The 25,302-nt window shown below is 48.5% G+C and overlaps 1 protein-coding gene across 2 annotated transcripts in view; it reads right to left on the bottom strand.

Moving 5' to 3' along the window:
* HYDIN (HYDIN axonemal central pair apparatus protein) overlaps nucleotides 1-25,302 on the bottom strand; it is a 478,199-nt gene that overhangs the window by 406,042 nt on the left and 46,855 nt on the right. For both annotated transcript variants that reach the window (XM_063945857.1, XM_063945858.1), the window contains exons 7-9: nucleotides 18,695-18,819; nucleotides 9,264-9,465; nucleotides 3,015-3,198 (exon numbers count right to left, since the gene is read on the bottom strand). In XM_063945857.1, coding sequence (XP_063801927.1) covers nucleotides 3,015-3,198; nucleotides 9,264-9,465; nucleotides 18,695-18,819 — 511 coding nt within the window. The remainder of the gene's footprint in view (nucleotides 1-3,014; nucleotides 3,199-9,263; nucleotides 9,466-18,694; nucleotides 18,820-25,302) is intronic.

The raw sequence follows: 25,302 nt of genomic DNA, 5'->3' as shown, positions 1-25,302 counted from the left end.
CACACCTACCCTACTCCCACCTGTACTACTCACACTGGTACACCCTCACACCTCCCCTACTCACACTGGTACACCCTCACACCTCCCCTACTCACACTGGTACACCCTCACACCTACCCTACTCACACTGGTACACCCTCACACCTACCCTACTCACACTGGTACACCCTCACACCTACCCTACTCACACTGGTACACCCTCACACCTCCCCTACTCACACTGGTACACCCTCACACCTACCCTACTCACACTGGTACACCCTCACACCTACCCTACTCACACTGGTACACCCTCACACCTACCCTACTCACACTGGTACACCCTCACACCTACACCTACCCTACTCACACTGGTACACCCTCACACCTACCCTACTCACACTGGTACACCCTCACACCTACCCTACTCACACTGGTACACCCTCACACCTACCCTACTCACACTGGTACACCCTCACACCTACCCTACTCACACTGGTACACCCTCACACCTACCCTACTCACACTGGTACACCCTCACACCTACACCTACCCTACTCACACTGGTACACCCTCACACCTACCCTACTCCCACCTGTACTACTAATGCTGGTACACCCTCACACCTCCCCTACTCACATCTGTACTACTCACACAGGTACACCCTCACACCTACCTTACTCCCACCTGTACTACTCACACTGGTACACCCTCACACCTCCCCTACTCACACTGGTACACCCTCACACCTCCCCTACTCCCACCTGTACTACTCACACTGGTACACCCTCACACCTCCCCTACTCCCACCTGTACTACTCACACTGGTACACCCTCACACCTACCCCCCTACTCCCACCTGTACTACTCACACTGGTACACCCTCACACCTCCCCTACTCCCATCTGTACTACTCACACCTCTCCTACTCCCATCTGTACTACTCACACTGGTACACCCTCACACCTACCCTACTCCCACCTGTACTACTCACACTGGTACACCCTCACACCTCTCCTACTCCCATCTGTACTACTCACACTGGTACACCCTCACACCTACCCTACTCCACCCTGTACTACTCACACTGGTACATCCTCACACCTACCCTACTCACACCTGTACTACTCACACTGGTACACCCTCACACCTCCCCTACTCACACCTGTACTACTCATACTGGTACACCCTCACACCTACCCTACTCCCACCTGTACTACTCACACTAGTACACCCTCACACCTCTCCTACTCCACCCTGTACTACTCACACTGGTACACCCTCACACCTACCCTACTCTCACCTGTACTACTCACACTGGTATACCCTCACACCTGTACTACTCACGCTGGTACACCCTCACACCTCCCCTACTCACACTGGTACACCCTCACACCTCCCCTACTCACACCTGTACTACTCACACTGGTACACCCTCACACCTCCCCTACTCACACCTGTACTACATATGCTGGTACACCCTCACACCTACCCTACTCCCACCTGTACTACTCACACAGGTACACCCTCACACCTCCCCTACTCACACCTGTACTACTCACACTGGTACACCCTCACACCTCCCCTACTCACACCTGTACTACTCACACTGGTACACCCTCACACCTCCCCTACTCCCACCTGTACTACTCACACTGGTACACCCTCACACCTACCCTACTCCCACCTGTACTACTCACACTGGTACACCCTCACACCTCCCCTACTCCCACCTGTACTACTCACACTGGTACACCCTCACACCTCCCCTACTCCCACCTGTACTACTCACACTGGTACACCCTCACACCTACCCCCCTACTCCCACCTGTACTACTCACACTGGCACACCCTCACACCTCCCCTACTCCCATCTGTACTACTCACACCTCTCCTACTCCCATCTGTACTACTCACACTGGTACACCCTCACACCTACCCTACTCCCACCTGTACTACTCACACTGGTACACCCTCACACCTCTCCTACTCCCATCTGTACTACTCACACTGGTACACCCTCACACCTACCCTACTCCACCCTGTACTACTCACACTGGTACATCCTCACACCTACCCTACTCACACCTGTACTACTCACACTGGTACACCCTCACACCTCCCCTACTCACACCTGTACTACTCATACTGGTACACCCTCACACCTACCCTACTCCCACCTGTACTACTCACACTAGTACACCCTCACACCTCTCCTACTCCACCCTGTACTACTCACACTGGTACACCCTCACACCTACCCTACTCTCACCTGTACTACTCACACTGGTATACCCTCACACCTGTACTACTCACACTGGTATACCCTCACACCTGTACTACTCACATTGGTACACCCTCACACCTCCCCTACTCCCACCTGTACTACTCACACTGGTACACCCTCACACCTACCCTACTCCCACCTGTACTACTCACACTGGTACACCCTCACACCTACCCTACTCCCACCTGTACTACTCACACTGGTACACCCTCACACCTACCCTACTCCCACATGTACTACTCACACTGGTACACCCTCACACCTACCCTACTCCCACCTGTACTACTCACACTGGTACACCCTCACACCTACCCTACTCCCACCTGTACTACTCACACTGGTACACCCTCACACCTACCCTACTCCCACCTGTACTACTCACACTGGTACACCCTCACACCTACCCTACTCCCACCTGTACTACTCACACTGGTACACCCTCACACCTACCCTACTCCCACCTGTACTACTCACACTGGTACACCCTCACACCTGTACTACTCACACTGGTACACCCTGTGTGTTCAGTAACAGATCCCAGTGCTTAGCGGTGTGTGTGGCCACAGAGGAGATTGACGCTTTCCCTGGGTTACCAAAGCCGCGATACTTCCATTCTCCTCACTGTGTTAGTAACATTATATTGCTGTGTACGAGATGCTATGCTACCAGTACTCAGTGCTTATGTCACACAGTGTGCAGACAGAGCCTGCACAGGATCAGTTACTAGCACACATTGTACAGGTCTTACCACAGGCTCTACATGGAAGATGGGGTCGCAGAACAAGGCAGCGTCATTCTCTGCCAGCCGTCTGCGATTGTGAAAAGTGCAGCTGAGGAGCGAGAGGCGCTCGCGGAGGGAAGGATCGGCGCTGCACTCATCCAGGAAGCGTTCCGTCTCCTCTTCTTCCACGGCGCGCAGATCCGAGCACAACCTGCAATTACACGGCACCACGGAGAGAACACGTTACACGCCTTCCATAAATATACCCCTGCACGTTACACAGCACCATGGAGAAAACACTTTATACGCCTTCCATACATATACCCCAGCACATTACACAGCACCACAGAGATCACATGTTACACGTCTCCCATACATATACCCCTTCACATTACACAGCATCACGGAGAGAACACTTTATACGCCTTCCATACATATACCCCTTCACATTACACAGCATCACGGAGATCACATGTTACACGTCTCCCATACATATACCCCTTCACATTACACAGCATCACGGAGAGAACACTTTATACGCCTTCCATACATATACCCCTTCACATTACACAGCATCACGGAGATCACATGTTACACGCCTTCCATACATATACCCCTTCACATTACACAGCATCACGGAGAGAACACTTTATACGCCTTCCATACATATACCCCTTCACATTACACAGCATCACGGAGAGAACACTTTATACGCCTTCCATACATATACCCCTTCACATTACACAGCATCACGGAGAAAACACTTTATACGCCTTCCATACATATACCCCTTCACATTACACAGCATCACGGAGATCACATGTTACACGTCTCCCATACATATACCCCTTCACATTACACAGCATCACGGAGATCACATGTTACACGTCTCCCATACATATACCCCTTCACATTACACAGCATCACGGAGACAACACTTTATACGCCTTCCATACATATACCCCTTCACATTACACAGCATCACGGAGAGAACACGTTATATGCCTTACATACATATACCCCTTCACATTACACAGCATCACGGAGAGAACACTTTATACGCCTTCCATACATATACCCCTTCACATTACACAGCATCACGGAGAGAACACGTTATATGCCTTCCATACATATACCCCTTCACATTACACAGCATCACGGAGAGAACACGTTATATGCCTTCCATACATATACCCCTGCACATTACACAGCACCACAGAGATCACACGTTATACGTCTTCCATACATATACCCCTTCACATTACACAGCACCACAGAGATCACACGTTATACGCCTTCCATACATATACCCCTTCACATTACACAGCACAACAGAGATCACACGTTATACGCCTTCCATACATATACCCCTTCACATTACACAGCACCATGGAGATCACACATTATACGCCTTCCATACATATACCCCTGCACATTACACAGCACCATGGAGATCACACATTACACGTCTTCCATACATATACCCCTGCACATTACACAGCACCATGGAGATCACACAATATACGCCTTCCATACATATACCCCTGCACATTACACAGCACCACAGAGATCACACGTTATACGCCTTCCATACATATACCCCTTCACATTACACAGCACCATGGAGATCACACGTTATACGCCTTCCATACATATACCCCTTCACATTACACAGCACCATGGAGATCACACATTATACGCCTTCCATACATATACCCCTGCACATTACACAGCACCACAGAGATCACACGTTATACGCCTTACATACATATACCCCTTCACATTACACAGCACCATGGAGATCACACATTATACGCCTTCCATACATATACCCCTGCACATTACACAGCACCACAGAGATCATACATATACCCCTGCACATTACACAGCAACACGGAGAGAAAAAGTTATACGCCTTCCATACATATACCCCTGCACGTTACACAGCACCACTGGGAGAAAACGTTATACGCCTTCCATACATGTACTCCTGCACATTACACAGCACCACAGAGATCACACGTTATACGCCCTCCATACATATACCCCTGCAACTTACACAGCACCACGGAGATCACACGTTACACGTCTCCCATACATATACCCGTGCACATTGCACAGCACCACGGAGGTCACACGTTACACGTCTCCCATACATATACCCCTGCACATTACACAGCACCATGGAGATCACACATTACACGCCTTCCATACATATACCCCTGCAACTTACACAGCACCACGGAGATCACACGTTACACGTCTCCCATACATATACCCGTGCACATTGCACAGCACCACGGAGGTCACACGTTACACGTCTCCCATACATATACCCCTGCACATTACATAGCACCACGGAGAGAACACGTTATACGTCTTCCATACATATACCCCTGCATAAAACACAGCACCACAGCGATCACACGCTACACGCCTTCCATACATATAGCCCTGCACGTTACACAGCACCACAGAGATCACACGTTATACGCCTTCCATACATATACCCCTGCACGTTACACAGCACCACAGAGATCACACGTTATACGCCTTACATACATATACCCCTGCACGTTACACACCACCACGGAGGTCACACGTTACACGTCTCCCATACATATACCCCTGCACATTACACAGCACCACGGAGAGAACACGTTATACGTCTTCTATACATATACCCCTGCACAAAACACAGCACCATAGCGATCACACGCTACACGCCTTCCATACATATACCCCTGCACGTTACACAGCACCACAGAGATCACACGTTATACGCCTTCCATACATATACCCCTGCACGTTACACAGCACCACAGAGATCACACGTTATACGCCTTCCATACATATACCCCTGCATATTACACAGCACCACAGAGATCACACGTTATACGCCTTACATACATATACCCCTGCACATTACACAGCACCACAGAGATCACATGTTATACGCCTTCCATACATATACCCCTGCATATTACACAGCACCACGGAGATCACACGTTATACGCCTTCCATACATATAACTACACGCTATACAGTAAGCTATCCTCCCCTCTATACAGTCCACACATGACTCTATATATGTTCTGTTTCTACACTGTAGCGTCTCTATGTCTGCCTGCTATTACCTAGTCTTGGTTTATTACGGTTTGTTCCCAGCGGTAAGAGTGTAAGGCACAACACAATACGCTGACACTATATAAGTAAATGTTAATAAATAAACACATAAATCTACCTCGGTGGATCAGACTCTGAAAATGACACATTACATAGATCTCTTCGCTCTGTACATGGGACTGACACATTAAATCTCTTTTGGAGGCTGTGAAGGTTCTCTGGGAGGAGGCACGTGCAGCAACGCTGTCAGTGTAATATTATAGTGCATATCGCTGTAACAGTAAGTACTGCCCAGCATTTACCCAGTTCATGTGCCCAGCTACAGGATACCCCTGTGCACATGATCTGAAATATCAACACAGCAGTTTCCCTGCTAGCCTAAAGATGGCTGGGCATGCGGAGACTAGTGGTGCCAAAACATCTGGACAGACACAGAATTCATAGGTGGCTCATCTTCCTTTAGGCCTGCTTAGTCCCTGTCCCACAGATGGAACCGTCGCTGGAAGTGAGGACACTGGGCTGTACTTTGCTCTTAGTTAAAGTGCTTTATTCAGCACAAGACCACTCATCTCTGGCTAATGTCATTAAATATTGAGCGCAGTAGTGAAGTCTCTCAGCCGTGCCCCTCGGGGGCAAACACTGGCCCAGTTGGAGAAAGCCTTTTAACCCTCACACACTGTGCAGGACTTGGCAGGGTGCATTACTGTGCCGTTAATGAGAGTATGGAGACATCCGCTGCGGCCCCCACTTTGTGGGGATTACGGTACGGCTCGCTCAGAAGCGCTGTCTGACTGCTAAATATTACAGGAGAGAAAGGAGCATTTAGTGCAGAATTGCCACATCAGATTAACATGTACAAACGCGGAGGACACGCAGAGAACTCGCTAGTACTTTTACTTTCATGTAGTGTGCGCCGTGTCCTCATCTTGTGTGATTGAAAGAGACAACGTGTACAGCCGTGCAGACAGGCCGCGTGACTGCAGAGCTCGGCGTAATATGGGCCCTGAGCCGTCATATGTCTCATGTCAGACGCTGGTGTAATATGACGGCCTGTCATCTGCTTTTATTATCCATGTGAGATACAGACCACATATTAACCAGTTCCAGGAACTGCTGCGCATGGACTGAGACATTCCATAGACCCCCCCTTGCATTGCAGGTTTAGTGACCATGCAGCACACGGTGCTAATAAATAACAGGGCCAAGAGTAATCGGATGAGCGCAGAGCCGTCCATCCACCCATGTGCTGTAATACTGCTGGTTATATAAGGTAACTAATGTCTGCTGACACAATTCCCAGCCACAGTGCAAAACTCCCAGGTACATTACATTGCATAGGCCCTCCAGATCTATACAGGTAGCAGTGTCAGCAGTGCAGGAGTGTAGTGTAGAGGAGATAGGCAGCAGTGACAGCAGTGCAGGAGTGTAGTGTAGAGGAGACAGGCAGCAGTGACAGCAGTGCAGGAGTGTAGTGTAGAGGAGATAGGCAGCAGTGACAGCAGTGCAGGAGTGTAGTGTAGAGGAGATAGGCAGCAGTGACAGCAGTGCAGGAGTGTAGTGTAGAGGAGACAGGTAGCAGTGTCAGCAGTGCAGGAGTGTAGTGTAGAGGAGACAGGCAGCAGTGACAGCAGTGCAGGAGTGTAGAATAGTGGAGACAGGTAGCAGTGACAGCAGTGCAGGAGTGTAGTGTAGAGGAGACAGGCAGCAGTGACAGCAGTGCAGGAGTGTAGTGTAGAGGAGATAGGCAGCAGTGCAGGAGTGTAGTGTAGAGGAGATAGGCAGCAGTGACAGCAGTGCAGGAGTGTAGTGTAGAGGAGATAGGCAGCAGTGACAGCAGTGCAGGAGTGTAGTGTAGAGGAGATAGGCAGCAGTGACAGCAGTGCAGGAGTGTAGTGTAGAGGAGATAGGCAGCAGTGACAGGAGTGCAGGAGTGTAGAATAGTGGAGACAGGTAGCAGTGTCAGCAGTGCAGGAGTGTAGTGTAGAGGAGATAGGCAGCAGTGACAGCAGTGCAGGAGTGTAGTGTAGAGGAGATAGGCAGCAGTGACAGCAGTGCAGGAGTGTAGTGTAGAGGAGACAGGCAGCAGTGACAGCAGTGCAGGAGTGTAGTGTAGAGGAGATAGGCAGCAGTGACAGCAGTGCAGGAGTGTAGTGTAGAGGAGATGGGCAGCAGTGACAGCAGTGCAGGAGTGTAGAATAGTGGAGACAGGTAGCAGTGACAGCAGTGCAGCGTAGAGGAGATAGGCAGCAGTGACAGCAGTGCAGGAGTGTAGGGTAGAGGAGACAGGTAGCAGTGACAGCAGTGCAGGAGTGTAGTGTAGAGGAGATAGGCAGCAGTGCAGGAGTGTAGTGTAGAGGAGACAGGTAGCAGTGTCAGCAGTGCAGGAGAGTAGTGTAGAGGAGACAGGTAGCAGTGTCAGCAGTGCAGGAGAGTAGTGTAGAGGAGACAGGTAGCAGTGTCAGCAGTGCAGGAGAGTAGTGTAGAGGAGACAGGTAGCAGTGTCAGCAGTGCAGGAGTGTAGTGTACAGGAGACAGGTAGCAGTGTCAGCAGTGCAGGAGAGTAGTGTAGAGGAGACAGGTAGCAGTGTCAGCAGTGCAGGAGAGTAGTGTAGAGGAGACAGGTAGCAGTGTCAGCAGTGCAGGAGAGTAGTGTACAGGAGACAGGTAGCAGTGTCAGCAGTGCAGGAGAGTAGTGTAGAGGAGACAGGTAGCAGTGTCAGCAGTGCAGGAGAGTAGTGTAGAGGAGACAGGTAGCAGTGTCAGCAGTGCAGGAGAGTAGTGTAGAGGAGACAGGTAGCAGTGTCAGCAGTGCAGGAGAGTAGTGTAGAGGAGACAGGTAGCAGTGTCAGCAGTGCAGGAGTGTAGTGTACAGGAGACAGGTAGCAGTGTCAGCAGTGCAGGAGAGTAGTGTAGAGGAGACAGGTAGCAGTGTCAGCAGTGCAGGAGTGTAGTGTACAGGAGACAGGTAGCAGTGTCAGCAGTGCAGGAGAGTAGTGTAGAGGAGACAGGTAGCAGTGTCAGCAGTGCAGGAGAGTAGTGTAGAGGAGACAGGTAGCAGTGACAGCAGTGTAGGAGTGTAGTGTAGCAGAGGCACAAAGCAGTGCCAGTATAAGTGAACAGTTGGTGTACTTTCACAGAGGATGGACTTACCTCTGTTTCTGAAGCTCCTCCTCCTGCAGAGTAGCAAATTCTTTCCACTGGAAGTGTACAATGATGTCACTACGGTTGCATATGGTAACTGTCCTCTGATTGGCTAATGACAGAAAGGTCTTTTCTATGGTCAGTGAATTCTTGTCTAATCGCACATTAATGTCAGCGGCTGCTCCATAAAGCCTGACATGGATCTCCTCCGCTAAGATAAACAAAAAGAATGGATACTGGTGGGAATCTGCCTACAGAAGCCAGTCTATCACAGTACAGTGCAGACTTCCACTATCTATCATAGTACACATTTCCTCTATCATAGGGGGTCATTACGAGTTGTTCGCTCGTTGCCGATTTTCGTTATACTGCGATTAGTCGCTAACTGCGCATACGCATGGTACGCAGAGCGCATGCGCTCAGTTATTTTACTAAAAACTTAGGTGTTTTGCTGTAGCGTCTGCGGCGCTTTTCAGTCGCACTGGTGTTCGGTAAATGACTGACAGGAAAGGGGCGTTTCTGGGCGGCAACTCAGCGTTTTCCCAGCGTTTGCTAAAAAACGCAGGCGTGCCAGGTAAAAACGCGGGAGTGTCTGGAGAAATGGGGGAGTGCCTAGCCAAACGCAGGGCGTGTTTGTGACGTCAAACTAGGAACGAAACGGGCTGAGCTGATCGCAGTGTAGGAGTAAGTCTGGAGCTACTCAGAAACTGCTAAGAATTTTCTATTCGCAATTCTGCTAATCTTTCATTCGCAATTCTGCTAAGCTAAGATTCACTCCCAGAGGGCGGCGGCCTAGCGTGTGCAATGCTGCTAAAAGCAGCTAGCGAGCGAACAACTCGGAATGAGGGCCATAGTACAGTGCACACTTCCTCTATCTCTCACAGTACACTGCACACTGGCCCTCATTCCGAGTTGTTCGCTCGTTATTTTCCTTCGCATCGGTCCGATTTTCCGCTAACTGCGCATGCGCAATGTTCGCACTGCGGCTGCGTCAAGTAAATTTGCTAAGAAGTTTGGTATTTTACTCACGGCATTACGAGGATTTTTCTTCGTTCTGGTGATCGGAGTGTGATTGACAGGAAGTGGGTGTTTCTGGGCGGAAACTGGCCGTTTTATGGGTGTGTGTGAAAAAACGCTGCAGTTTCTGGGAAAAACACGGGAGTGGCTGGAGAAACGGGGGAGTGTCTGGGCGAACGCTGGGTGTGTTTGTGACGTCAAACCAGGAACGAAACTGACTGAACTGATCGCAGTGTAGGAGTAAGTCTCGAGCTACTCAGAAACTGCTAAGAAATTTCTATTCGCAATTTTGCGAATCTTTCGTTCGCAATTCTGCTAAGCTAAGATACACTCCCAGAGGGCGGCGGCTTAGCGTGTGCACTGCTGCGAAAAGCGGCTAGCGAGCGAACAACTCGGAATGAGGGCCACTACCTCTATCTATCACAGTACACTTCCTCTGTCACAGTACATTGCACATTTCCTCTATCACAGTACACTGCACACTCCCGCTATCCCAGTACACTACACACTCCCGCTATCCCAGTACACTGCACACTCCCGCTATCCCAGTACACTGCACACTCCCGCTATCCCAGTACACTGCACACTCCCGCTATCCCAGTACACTGCACACTCCCGCTATCCCAGTACACTGCACACTCCCGCTATCCCAGTACACTGCACACTCCCGCTATCCCAGTACACTGCACACTCCCGCTATCCCAGTACACTGCACACTCCCGCTATCCCAGTACACTGCACACTCCCGCTATCCCAGTACACTGCACACTCCCGCTATCCCAGTACACTGCACACTCCCGCTATCCCAGTACACTGCACACTCCCGCTATACCAGTACACTGCACACTTCCTCTATCATAATACACCGCACACGTCCTCTATCACAGTACACTGCACACGTCCTCTATCACAATGCACTGCACACTTCCTCTATCACAGTACAGTGCACACTTCCTCTATCACAGTACACTGCAAACTCCCTCTATACCAGTACACTGCACACTCCCTCTATACCAGTACACTGTACACTCCATCTATACCAGTACACTGCACACTTCCTCTATCACAGTACACTGCACACTTCCTCTATACCAGTACAGTGCACACTCCCTCTATCACAGTACACTGCACACTCCCTCTATCACAGTACACTGCACACTCCCTCTATCACAGTACACTGCATACTCTCTCTATCACAGTACTCTGCACACTCCCTCTATCACAGTACACTGCACACTTCCTCTATCACAGTACACTGCACACTTCCTCTATCACAGTACACCACAGCGTTCCTCTATACCAGTACACTGCACACTTCCTCAATCTATCACAGTACATTGCAGACTCCCGCTATCCCAGTACACTGCACACTCCCGCTATACCAGTACACTGCACACTTCCTCTATCACAGTACAGTGCACACTCCCTCTTTCTATCACAGTACAGTGCACACTCCCTCTATACCAGTACAGTGCACACTCCCTCTATACCAGTACACTGCACACTCCCTCTATACCAGTACACTGCACACTCCCTCTATACCAGTACACTGCACACTCCCTCTATACCAGTACACTGCACACTCACTCTATACCAGTACACTGCACACTCACTCTATACCAGTACACTGCACACTCCCTCTATCACAGTACACTGCACACTCCCTCTATCACAGTACACTGCACACTCCCTCTATCACAGTACACTGCACACTCCCTCTATCACAGTACACTGCACACTCCCTCTATCACGGTACACTGCACACTCCCTCTATCACAGTACACTGCACATTCCCTCTATCACAGTACAGTGCACACTTCCTGTCACAGTACACTGCACACTTTCTCTGTCACAGTACACTGCACACTTCATCTATCACAGTACACTGCACACTTCCTCTATCTATCACAGTACACTGTACACTTCCTCTATACCAGTACACTGCACACTCCCTCTATCACAGTACAATGCACACTTCCTCTATCACAGTACACTGCACACTTCCTCTATACCAGTACACTGCACACTTCATCTATCACAGTACACTGCACACTTCCTCTATCACAGTACACTGCACACTCCCTCTATACCAGTACACTGCACACTTTCTCTATACCAGTACACTGCACACTCCCTCTACCACAGTACAATGCACACTCCCTCTATCACAGTACACCGCACATTTCCTCTATCACAGTACACTGCACACTTCCTCTATCACAGTACACTGCACACTCCCTCTATCACAGTACACTGCACACTTCCTCTATACCAGTACCCTGAACACTTCCTCTATACCAGTACACTGAACACTCCCTCTATAGCAGTACACTCCTACACTAGATCTTCAGGTGTCAGAAGGGATCAGTGTGTGACATTACATTGCTTTGGTCTCCTACACTAGACCATCATGTGTCAGTAGGGATCTGTGTGTGACGTTACATGGACTTATACTCTTACAATAGAGCTACAGGTGTCAGTAGGGATCTGTGTGTGACGTTACATGGACTTATACTCTTACAATAGAGCTACAGGTGTCAGTAGGGATCTGTGTGTGACGTTACATGGACTTGTTCTCTTACAGTAGAGCTACATGTGTCAGTAGGGATCTGTGTGTGATGTTACATGGACTTGTTCTCTTACAGTAGAGCTACAGGTGTCAGTAGAGATCTGTGAGTGACGTTACATGGACTTGTACTCTTACAATAGAGCTACAGGTGTCAGTAGGGATCTATGTGTGACATTATATGGACTTGTTCTCTTACGGTAGAGCTACAGGTTTCAGTAGGGATCTGTGTAGGACATTACATAGACTTGTTCTCTTACAGTAGAGCTACAGGTATCAGTAGGGATATGTGAGTGACGTTACATCGACTTGTTCTCTTATGGTAGAGCTACAGGTATCAGTAGGGATCTGTGTGTGACGTTACATGGACTTGTTCTCTTACAGTAGAGCTACAGGTGTCAGTAGGGATCGGTGTGTGACGTTACATGGAGTTGTTCTCTTACAGTAGAGCTACAGGTGTCAGTAGGGATCTGTGTGTGACGTTACATGGAGTTGTTCTATTACAGTAGAGCTACAAGTGTCAGTAGGGATCTGTGTGTGACATTACATGGACTTGTACTCTTACAGTAGAGCAACAGGTGTCAGTAGGGATCTGTGTGTGACGTTACATGGACTTGTTCTCTTACAGTAGAGCTACAGGTGTCAGTAGGGATCTGTGTGTGACGTTACATGGACTTGTTCTCTTACAGTAGAGCTACAGGTGTCAGTAGTGATCAGTGTGTGACATTACATGGACTTGTTCTCTTATGGTAGAGCTACAGGTATCAGTAGGGATCTGTGTGTGACGTTACATGGAGTTGTTCTCTTACAGTAGAGCTACAGGTGTCAGTAGGGATCTGTGTGTGACGTTACATGGAGTTGTTCTCTTACAGTAGAGCTACAGGTGTCAGTAGGGATCTGTGTGTGACATTACATGGACTTGTTCTCTTACAGTAGAGCTACAGGTGTCAGTAGTGATCAGTGTGTGACATTACATGGACTTGTTCTCTTATGGTAGAGCTACAGGTATCAGTAGGGATCTGTGTGTGACATTACATGGAGTTGTTCTCTTACTGTAGAGCTACAGGTGTCAGTAGGGATCTGTGTGTGACATTACATGGACTTGTTCTCTTACAGTAGAGCTACAGGTGTCAGTAGGGATCAGTGTGTGACGTTACATGGACTTGTTCTCTCATAGTAGAGCTACAGGCGTCAGTAGGGATCTGTGTGTGACGTCACATGGATTTGTTCTATTACAGTAGAGCTACAGGTGTCAGTAGGGATCTGTGTGTGACGTCACATGGACTTGTTCTCTCATAGTAGAGCTACAGGTGTCAGTAGGGATCTGTGTGTGACGATACATGGACTTGTTCTCTTATGGTAGAGCTACAGGTATCAGTAGGGATCTGTGTGTGACGTTACATGGACTTGTTCTCTTACAGTAGAGCTACAGGTGTCACTAGGGATCTGTGTGTGACGTCACATGGATTTGTTCTATTACAGTAGAGCTACAGGTGTCAGTAGGGATCTGTGTGTGACGTCACATGGATTTGTTCTCTTACAGTAGAGCTACAGGTGTCAGTAGGGATCTGTGTGACATTACATCGACTTGTTCTCTCACAGTTGAGCTACAGGTGTCAGTAGGGATCTGTGTGTGACGTCACATGGATTTGTTCTATTACAGTAGAGCTACAGGTGTCAGTAGGGATCTGTGTGTGACATTATATGGACTTGTTCTCTTACGGTAGAGCTACAGGTATCAGTAGGGATCTGTGTAGGACATTACATGGACTTGTTCTCTTACAGTAGAGCTACAGGTATCAGTAGGGATCTGTGTGTGACATAATATGGACTTGTTCTCTTACGGTAGAGCTACAGGTATCAGTAGGGATCTGTGTAGGACATTACATGGACTTGTTCTCTTACAGTAGAGCTACAGGTATCAGTAGGGATCTGTGAGTGACGTTACATGGACTTGTTCTCTTATGGTAGAGCTACAGGTATCAGTAGGGATCTGTGTGTGACGTTACATGGACTTGTTCTCTTATGGTAGAGCTGCAGGTGTCAGTAGGGATCTGTGTGTGACGTTACATGGACTTGTTCTCTTACAGTAGAGCTACAGGTGTCAGTAGGGATCAGTGTGTGACGTTACATGGACATGTTCTCTTACAGTAGAGCTACAGGTGTCAGTAGGGATCGGTGTGTGACATTACATGGACTTGTTCTCTTACAGTAGAGCTACAGGTGTCAGTAGGGATCTGTGTGTGACATTACATGGTCTTGTTCTCTTACAGTAGAGCTACAGGTGTCAGTAGGGATCTGTGTGTGACATTACATGGACTTGTTCTCTTACAGTAGAGCTACAGGTGTCAGTAGGGATCTGTGTGTGACATTACATGGACTTGTTCTCTTACAGTAGAGCTACAGGTATCAGTAGGAATAAGTGTGTGACATTACATGGACTTGTTCTCTTACAGTAGAGCTACAGGTGTCAGTAGGGATCTGTGTGTGACATTACATGGACTTGTTCTCTTACGGTAGAGCTACAGGTGTCAGTAGGGATCGGTGTGTGACGTTACATGGACTTGTTCTCTTACGGTAGAGCTACAGGTGTCAGTAGGGATCTGTGTGTGACGTTACACGGACTTGTTCTCTTACAGTAGAGCTACAGGTGTCAGTAGGGATCAGTGTGTGACATTACATGGACTTGTTCTCTTACAGTAGAGCTACAGGTGTCAGTAGGGATCTGTGTGTGACGTTACACGGACTTGTTCTCTTACAGTAGAGCTACAGGTGTCAGTAGGGATCGGTGTGTGACGTTACATAGACTTGTTCTCTTACGGTAGAGCTACAGGTGTCAGTAGGGATCTGTGTGTGACGTTACATGGACTTGTTCTCTTACAGTAGAGCTACAGGTGTCAGTAGGGATCTGTGTGTGACGTTACACGGACTTGTTCTCTTACAGTAGAGCTACAGGTGTCAGTAGGGATCGGTGTGTGACGTTACATGGACTTGTTCTCTTACGGTAGAGCTATAGGTGTCAGTAGGGATCTGTGTGTGACGTTACACGGACTTGTTCTCTTACAGTAGAGCTACAGGTGTCAGTAGGGATCTGTGTGTGACGTTACATGGAGTTGTTCTCTTACAGTAGAGCTACAGGTGTCAGTAGAGATCTGTGTGCGACGTTACATGGACTTGTTCTCTTACAGTAGAGCTACAGGTGTCAGTAGGGATCTGTGTGTGACGTTACATGGAGTTGTTCTCTTACAGTAGAGCTACAGGTGTCAGTAGGGATCTGTGTGTGACGTTACATGGACTTGTTCTCTTACAGTAGAGCTACAGGTGTCAGTAGGGATCGGTGTGTGACGTTACATAGACTTGTTCTCTTACGGTAGAGCTACAGGTGTCAGTAGGGATCTGTGTGTGACGTTACATGGACTTGTTCTCTTACAGTAGAGCTACAGGTGTCAGTAGGGATCTGTGTGTGACGTTACATGGACTTGTTCTCTTACAGTAGAGCTACAGGTGTCAGTAGGGATCGGTGTGTGACGTTACATGGACTTGTTCTCTTACGGTAGAGCTATAGGTGTCAGTAGGGATCTGTGTGTGACGTTACACGGACTTGTTCTCTTACAGTAGAGCTACAGGTGTCAGTAGGGATCTGTGTGTGACGTTACATAGAGTTGTTCTCTTACAGTAGAGCTACAGGTGTCAGTAGAGATCTGTGTGCGACGTTACATGGACTTGTTCTCTTATGGTAGAGCTGCAGGTGTCAGTAGGGATCTGTGTGTGACGTTACATGGAGTTGTTCTCTTACAGTAGAGCTACAGGTGTCAGTAGAGATCTGTGTGCGACGTTACATGGACTTGTTCTCTTATGGTAGAGCTGCAGGTGTCAGTAGGGATCTGTGTGTGACGTTACATGGACTTGTTCTCTTACAGTAGAGCTACAGGTGTCAGTAGGGATCTGTGTGCGACGTTACATGGACTTGTTCTCTTACAGTAGAGCTACAGGTGTCAGTAGGGATCTGTGTGTGACGTTACATGGACTTGTTCTCTTACAGTAGAGATACAGGTGTCAGTAGGGATCTGTGTGCGACGTTACATGGACTTGTTCTCTTATGGTAGAGCTACAGGTATCAGTAGGGATCAGTGTGTGACGTTACATGGACTTGTTCTCTTACAGTAGAGATACAGGTGTCAGTAGGGATCTGTGTGCGACGTTACATGGACTTGTTCTCTTATGGTAGAGCTACAGGTATCAGTAGGGATCTGTGTGTGACGTTACATGGACTTGTTCTCTTACAGTAGAGCTACAGGTGTCAGTAGGGATCTGTGTGCGACGTTACATGGACTTGTTCTCTTATGGTAGAGCTGCAGGTGTCAGTAGGGATCTGTGTGTGACGTTACATGGACTTGTTCTCTTACAGTAGAGATACAGGTGTCAGTAGGGATCTGTGTGCGACGTTACATGGACTTGTTCTCTTATGGTAGAGCTACAGGTATCAGTAGGGATCAGTGTGTGACGTTACATGGACTTGTTCTCTTATGGTAGAGCTGCAGGTGTCAGTAGGGATCTGTGTGTGACGTTACATGGACTTGTTCTCTTACAGTAGAGATACAGGTGTCAGTAGGGATCTGTGTGCGACGTTACATGGACTTGTTCTCTTATGGTAGAGCTACAGGTATCAGTAGGGATCAGTGTGTGACGTTACATGGACTTGTTCTCTTACGGTAGAGCTACAGGTGTCAGTAGGGATCTGTGTGTGACGTTACATGGAGTTGTTCTCTTACAGTAGATCTACAGGTGTCAGTAGAGATCTGTGTGCGACGTTACATGGACTTGTTCTCTTATGGTAGAGCTGCAGGTGTCAGTAGGGATCTGTGTGTGACGCTACATGGACTTGTTCTCTTACAGTAGAGCTACAGGTGTCAGTAGGGATCGGTGTGTGACGTTACATGGACTTGTTCTCTTACGGTAGAGCTACAGGTGTCAGTAGGGATCTGTCTGTGACGTTACATGGACTTGTTCTCTTACAGTAGAGCTACAGGTGTCAGTAGGGATCTGTGTGTGACGTTACATGGACTTGTTCTCTTACAGTAGAGCTACAGGTGTCAGTAGGGATCTGTGTGTGACATTACATGGACTTGTTCTCTTACGGTAGAGCTACAGGTATCAGTAGGGATCTGTGTGTGACGTTACATGGACTTGTTCTCTTACAGTAGAGCTACAGGTGTCAGTAGGGATCTGTGTGTGACGTTACATGGACTTGTTCTCTTACAGTAGAGCTACAGGTGTCAGTAGGGATCTGTGTGTGACGTTACATGGACTTGTTCTCTTACAGTAGAGCTACAGGTGTCAGTAGGGATCTGTGTGTGACGTTACATAGACTTGTTCTCTTACAGTAGAGCTACAGGTGTCAGTAGGGATCTGTGTGTGACGTTACATTGACTTGTTCTCTTACAGTAGAGCTACAGGTGTCAGTAGGGATCTGTGTGTGACGTTACATGGACTTGTTCTCTTACAGTAGAGCTACAGGTATCAGTAGGGATCTGTGTGTGACGTTACATGGACTTGTTCTCTTACAGTAGAGCTACAGGTGTCAGTAGGGATCTGTGTGTGACGTTACATAGACTTGTTCTCTTACAGTAGAGCTACAGGTGTCAGTTGTGATCTGTGTGACGCGTCTACGCTAGAGTTGGATGTGTCAGTAGGGATCTGTAGTATCTGACGTTACACGGACTCTATATAAAGGTGGAACAGCTTTTGTATTGATGTATTTTAAGTGATGTGATGTATTATAAGTGGTCTGAGCTGGAAGTAACATTAGATGCGTTACTGCACAATGACTGATGGCCCTGGCATCAGTATCACTTACCTGTATCATACTGAATTACCAGATCCTGTTTATGATCTCCCACCTCTGTAGGCTGGAACTCCAGTGTAACTTGCATACTGTCCCCAGCATCCAGCGTTCCTGACACTGGTGCCACACTGAAAGGCCTGGAACACAATATGATAGATTACATGTGTTTCCTGGAGCCCATCTGGCAATTACTACACTGTGTAATAATGAATAAACGGGGGCCATCTCTGCCACCTATGGAGAGCCAGTCGGCTTCCAGACTTAGCCCAAAGGAAACAGAATTTAAAAGAGAGTATTTCAGGCACTGAGAAGGGGACTTCATAGGGCACTTCTGCTCCGTACTATTTGTCCCGTCCTCGCACAGCAATATAGGACTGTTACCGGTGGTGTCACTATGTATGATATAAGTGGTCCAACGCCCTCTCACTCAAATATACAATCTGGGCTGCAACTAGCAAATAGGGGATGAAATAGATTAATGGCACCATAATACATCTCACTATTCTCATGGATAAACGGAAAATAAGATTTTACTTACCGATAAATCTATTTCTCGTAGTCCGTAGTGGATGCTGGGGACTCCGTCAGGACCATGGGGATATAGCGGCTCCGCAGGAGACAGGGCACAATAATAAAAGCTTTAGGATCAGGTGGTATGCACTGGCTCCTCCCCCTATGACCCTCCTCCAAGCCTCAGTTAGGATACTGTGCCCGGACGAGCGTGCATAATAAGGAAGGATATTGAATCCCGGGTAAGACTCATACCAGCCACACCAATCACACCGTACAACCTGTGATCTGAACCCAGTTAACAGTATGATAACAACGAAGGAGCCTCTGAAAAGATGGCTCACAACAAGAATAACCCGATTTTTGTAACAATAACTATGTACAAGTATTGCAGACAATCCGCACTTGGGATGGGCGCCCAGCATCCACTACGGACTACGAGAAATAGATTTATCGGTAAGTAAAATCTTATTTTCTCTGACGTCCTAGTGGATGCTGGGGACTCCGTCAGGACCATGGGGATTATACCAAAGCTCCCAAACGGGCGGGAGAGTGCGGATGACCCTGCAGCACCGAATGAGAGAACTCCATGTCCTCCTCAGCCAGGGTATCAAATTTGTAGAATTTAGCAAACGTGTTTTCCCCTGACCAAGTAACTGCTCGGCAAAGTTGTAAAGCCGAGACCCCTCGGGCAGTCGCCCAAGATGAGCCCCCTTCCTTTTGGAATGGGCTTTTACCGATTTTGGCTGTGGCAGGCCTGCCACAGAATGTGTAAACTGAATTGTATTACAAATCCAGCGAGCAATCGTCTGCTTAGAAGCAGGAGCACCCATCTTGTTGGGTGCATACAGGCTAAACAGCGAGTCAGATTTTCTGACTCCAGCCTTCCTGGAAACATATTTTTCAGGGCCCTGACAACGTCAAGTAACTTGGAGTCCTCCAAGTCCCTAGTACCCGCAGGTACCACAATAGGTTGGTTCATGTGAAAAACAGAAAACACCTTAAGGAGAAATTGAGGACGAGTCCTCAATTCTGCCCTGTCAGAATGAAAAATTAAGTAAGGGCTTTATATATGAGAAAGCCGCCAATTCTGACACACGCCTGGCTGAAGCCAGGGCTAATAGCATCGTCACCTTCCATGTGAGATATTTTAAGTCCACAGTGGTGAGTGGTTCAAACCAATGTGACTTTAGGAAACTCAAAACAACATTGAGATCCCAAGGTGCCACTGGGGCACAAAAGGAGGCTGTATATGCAGTACCCCTTTTACAAACATCTGAACGTCAGGCACTAAAGCCAGTTCTTTCTGGAAGAAATTCGACAGGGCCGAAATTTGAACCTTAATGGACCCTAATTTTAGGCCCATAGACAGTCCTGTTTTCAGGAAATGTAGGAAACGACCCAGTTGGAATTCCTCTGTAGGGGCCTTCTTGGCCTCACACCACGCAACATATCTTCGCCAAATGCGGTGAAAATGTTTTGCGGTTACATCCTTCCTGTCTTCGACCAGGGTAGGGATGACTTCATCTGGAATGCCCTTTCAGGATCCGGCGTTCAACCGCCATGCCGTCAAACGCGGCCGCGGTAAGTCTTGGAACAGACAAGGCCCCTGCTGGAGCAGGTCCTTTCTTAAAGGTAGAGGCCACGGGTCTTCCGTGAACATCTCTTGAAGTTTCGGGTACCAAGTCCTTCTTGGCCAATCCTGAACCACGAGTATCATTCTTACTCATCTCCCTCTTATGATTCTCAGTACTTTTTGTATGAGAGGCATAGGAGGGAACACATACTCTGACTGGTACATCCACAGTGTTACCAGAGCGTCCACCGCTATTGCCTGAGGGTCCCTTGACCTGGCGCAATATCTAGTTTTTTGTTCAGGCGGGACGCCATCATGTCCACCTTTGGTTTTTCACAACGGTTTACAATCATGTGGAAGACTTCCCGATGAAGTCCCCACTCTCCCGGGTGGAGGTCATGCCTGCTGAGGAAGTCTGCTTCCCAGTTTTCCACTCCCGGAATGAACACTGCTGAGAGTGTTATCACATGATTTTTCGCCCAGCGAAGAATCCTTGCAGTTTCTGCCATTTCCCTCCTGCTTCTTGTGCCGCCCTGTCTGTTTACGTGGGCGACTGCCGTGATGTTGTCCCACTGGATCAATACCGGCTGACCTTGAAGCAGAGGTCTTGCTAAGCTTAGAGCATTGTAAATTGCCCTTAGCTCCAGTATATTTATGTGGAGAGAAGTCTCCAGACTCGATCACACTCTCTGGAAATTTTTTCCTTGTGTGACTGCTCCCCAGCCACTCAGGCTGGCATCCGTGGTCACCAGGACCCAGTCCTGAATGCCGAATCTGCGGCCCTTTCATAGATGAGCACTCTGCAGCCACCGCAGAAGAAACACCCTTGTCCTTGGAGACAGGGTTATCCGCTGATGCATCTGAAGATGCGATCCGGACCATTTTTCCAGCAGATCCCACGTAAAGGTTCTTGCGTGAAATCTACCGAATGGGATCGCTTTGTAAGAAACCACCATTTTTCACAGGATCCTTGTGCAATGATGCACTGATACTTTTCCTGGTTTTAGGAGGTTCCTGACTAGCTCGGATAACTCCCTGGCTTTCTTCTCCGGGAGAAAACATCCTTTTCTGGACTGTGACCAGAATCATCCCTAGGAACAGTAGACGTGTCGTCGGAAAAAAATGCGATTTTGGAATATTTAGAATCCACTCGTGCTGTCGTAGAACTACTTAAGATAGTGCTACTCCGACCTCCAACTGTTCTCTGGACCTTGCCCTTATCAGGAAAGCGTCCATATTTCTTTTAAGAAGAATCATCATTTCGGCCATTACCTTGGTAAAGACCCGGGGTGCCGTGGACAATCCAAACGGCAGCGTCTGAACTGATAGTGACAGTTCTGTACCACGAACCTGAGGTACCCTTGGTGAGAAGGGCAAATTTGGACATGTAGGTAAGCGTCCCTGATATCCAGTGACACCATATCGTCCCCTTCTTCCTGGTTCGCTATCACTGCTCTGAGTGACTCCATCTTGATTTGAACGCTTGTATGTAAGTGTTCAAATATTTCAGATCTCACCTAGCCGTCTGGCTTCAGTACCACAATATAGTGTGGAATAATACCCCTTCCCTTGTTGTAGAAGGGGTACTTTGATTATCACCTGCTGGGAATACAGCCTGTGAATTGTTCCCAATACTGCCTCCCTGTCGGAGGGAGACGTTGGTAAAGCAGACTTCAGGAACTTGTGAGGGGGAGACGTCTCGAATTTCCAATGTACACCTGGGATACTACGTGTAGGATCCAGGAGTCCACTTGTGAGTGAGCCCACTGCGTGCTGAAACTCTTGAGATGACCCCCTACCGCACCTGAGTCCGCTTGTACGGCCCCAGCGTCATGCTGCGGACTTGGCAGAAGCTGTGGAGGGCTTCTGTTCCTGGTGATGGGCTGCCTGCTGCAGTCTTCTTCCCTTTCCTCTACCCCTGGGCAGATATGACTGGCCCTTTTGCCCGCCTGCCCTTATGGGGACGAAAGGACTGAGACTGAAAAGACTGTGTCCTTTTCTGCTGAGATGTGACTTGGGGTAACAAAAGGTGGATTTTTCAGCTGTTGCCATGGCCACCAGGTCCGATGGACCGCCCCTTTATACGGCAATACTTCCATGTGCCGTCTGGAATCTGCATCACCTGACCACTGTCGTCTGGCAGATATGGACATCACATTTACTCTTGATGCCAGAATGCAAATATCCCTCTGCGCATCTCGCATATATAGAAATGCATCCTTAAAATGCTCTATAGTCAATAAAATCTTGTCCCTGTCAAGGGTATCAATATTTTCAGTCAGGAAATCCGACCAAGCCCCCTCAGCGCTGCACATCCAGGCTGAGGCGATTGCTGGTCGTAGTATAACACCAGTATATGTGTATATACTTTTAGGATATTTTTCAGCTTCCTATCAGCTGGCTCCTTGAGGGCTGCCGTATCTGGAGACGGTAACGCCACTTGTTTTTATAAGCGTGTGAGCGCCTTATTCACCCTAAGGTGTGTTTCCCAACTCGCCCTAACTTCTGGCTGGAAAGGGTATACCGCCAATAATTTTCTATCGGAGGAAACCCACGTATCATCACACACTTCATTTAATTTATCTGATTCAGGAAAAACTACAAGTAGTTTATTCACACCCTACATAATACCCTTATTTGTGGTACTTGTAGTATCAGAAATATGTAACACCTCCTTCATTGCCCTTAACATGAAACGTGTGGCCCTAAAGGAAAATACGTTTGTTTCTTCACCGTCGACACTGGAGTCAGTGTCCGTGTCTGTGTCGACCGACTGAGGTAAATGGGCGTTTTTACAAGCCCCTGACGGTGTCTGAGACGCCTGGACAGGTACTAATTTGTTTGCCGGCCGTCTCATGTCGTCAACCGACCTTGCAGCGTGTTGACATTATCACGTAATTCCTAAATAAGCCATCCATTCCAGTGTCGACTCCCTAGAGAGTGACATCACCAATACAGGCAATTTGCTCCGCCTCCTCACCAACATCGTCCTCCTACATGTCGACACACACGTACCGACACACAGCACACACACAGGGAATGCTCTGACAGAGGACAGGACCCCACTAGCCCTTTGGGGAGACAGAGGGAGAGTTTGCCAGCACACACCAAAAACGCTATAATTATACAGGGACAACCCCTTATACAAGTGTTTTCCCTTATAGCATTTTTATATATGTAATCATATCGCCAAATAAGTGCCCCCCCTCTCTGTTTTAACCCTGTTTCTGTAGTGCAGTGCAGGGGAGAGCCTGGGAGCCTTCCTCACAGCAGAGCTGAGCAGGAAAATGGCGCCGTGTGCTGAGGAGAATAGGCCCCGCCCCCTTTTCGGCGGGCTCTTCTCCCGGAGTTTGTGAGATCTGGCAGGGGTTAAATACCTCCATTTAGCCTCAAGGGCTATATGTGATGTATTTTAGCCATAAAAAGGTATTATACATTGCTGCCCAGGGCGCCCCCCCCCCAGCGCCCTGCACCCTCAGTGACAGTTGGTGACTGTTGGTGAAGTGTGCTGACAACAATGGCGCACAGCTGCAGTGCTGTGCGCTACCTTATGAAGACTGAAAGTCTTCTGCCGCCTGTTTCTGGACCTCTTCAACTTCGGCATCTGTAAGGGGGGTCGGCGGCACGGCTCCGGGACGAACCCCAGGGTGAGACCTGTGTTCCGACTCCCTCTGGAGCTAATGGTGTCCAGTAGCCTAAGAAGCAAATCCATCCTGCACGCAGGTGAGTTTTCTTCTCTCCCCTAAGTCCCTCGTAGCAGTGAGCCTGTTGCCAGCAGGACTCACTGAAAATAAAAAACCTAACTTAAACTTTTATTCTAAGCAGCTCAGGAGAGCCACCTAGATTGTACCCTTCTCGTCGGGCACAAAAATCTAACTGAGGCTTGGAGGAGGGTCATAGGGGGAGGAGCCAGTGCACACCACCTGATCCTAAAGCTTTTATTATTGTGCCCTGTCTCCTGCGGAGCCGCTATATCCCCATGGTCCTGACGGAGTCCCCAGCATCCACTAGGACGTCAGAGAAATTAAAATGAAGCGTTTTCACTATGGTAGATGTCACAGCACCTGGCCGCTTCCTCTGACAATGGGGGTCATTCTGCGTTGTTCGCTCGCTAGCAGTTTTTAGCAGCCGTGCAAACGCTATGCCGCCGCTCACTGGGAGTGTATTTTAGCTTAGCAGAAGTGCGAACGAAAGGATCGCAGAACGGCGGCAAAGTATTTTTGTGCAGTTTCAGAGTAGCTCAATACCTACTCAGCGCTTGCGATCACTTCAGACTGTTCAGTTCCTGTTTTGACGTCACAAACACGCCCTGCGTTCGCCCAGCCACGCCTGCGTTTTTTCCTGGCACGCCTGCGTTTTTTCAAACACTCCCTGAAAATGGTCAGTTGACACCCAGAAACGCCCACTTCATGTCATTCACTCTGCAGCCAGCAGTGCGACTGAAAAGCTTCATTAGACCTTGTGTGATACTACATAGTTCGTTGTAATAGTACGTCGCGCGTGCGCATTGCGCTACATACGCACGCGCAGAAGT

Source organism: Pseudophryne corroboree, chromosome 11 (assembly GCF_028390025.1).
Source record: "Pseudophryne corroboree isolate aPseCor3 chromosome 11, aPseCor3.hap2, whole genome shotgun sequence".
NCBI lineage: Eukaryota > Metazoa > Chordata > Amphibia > Anura > Myobatrachidae > Pseudophryne > Pseudophryne corroboree.
This window is presented reverse-complemented; position numbering and strand designations above follow the sequence as displayed.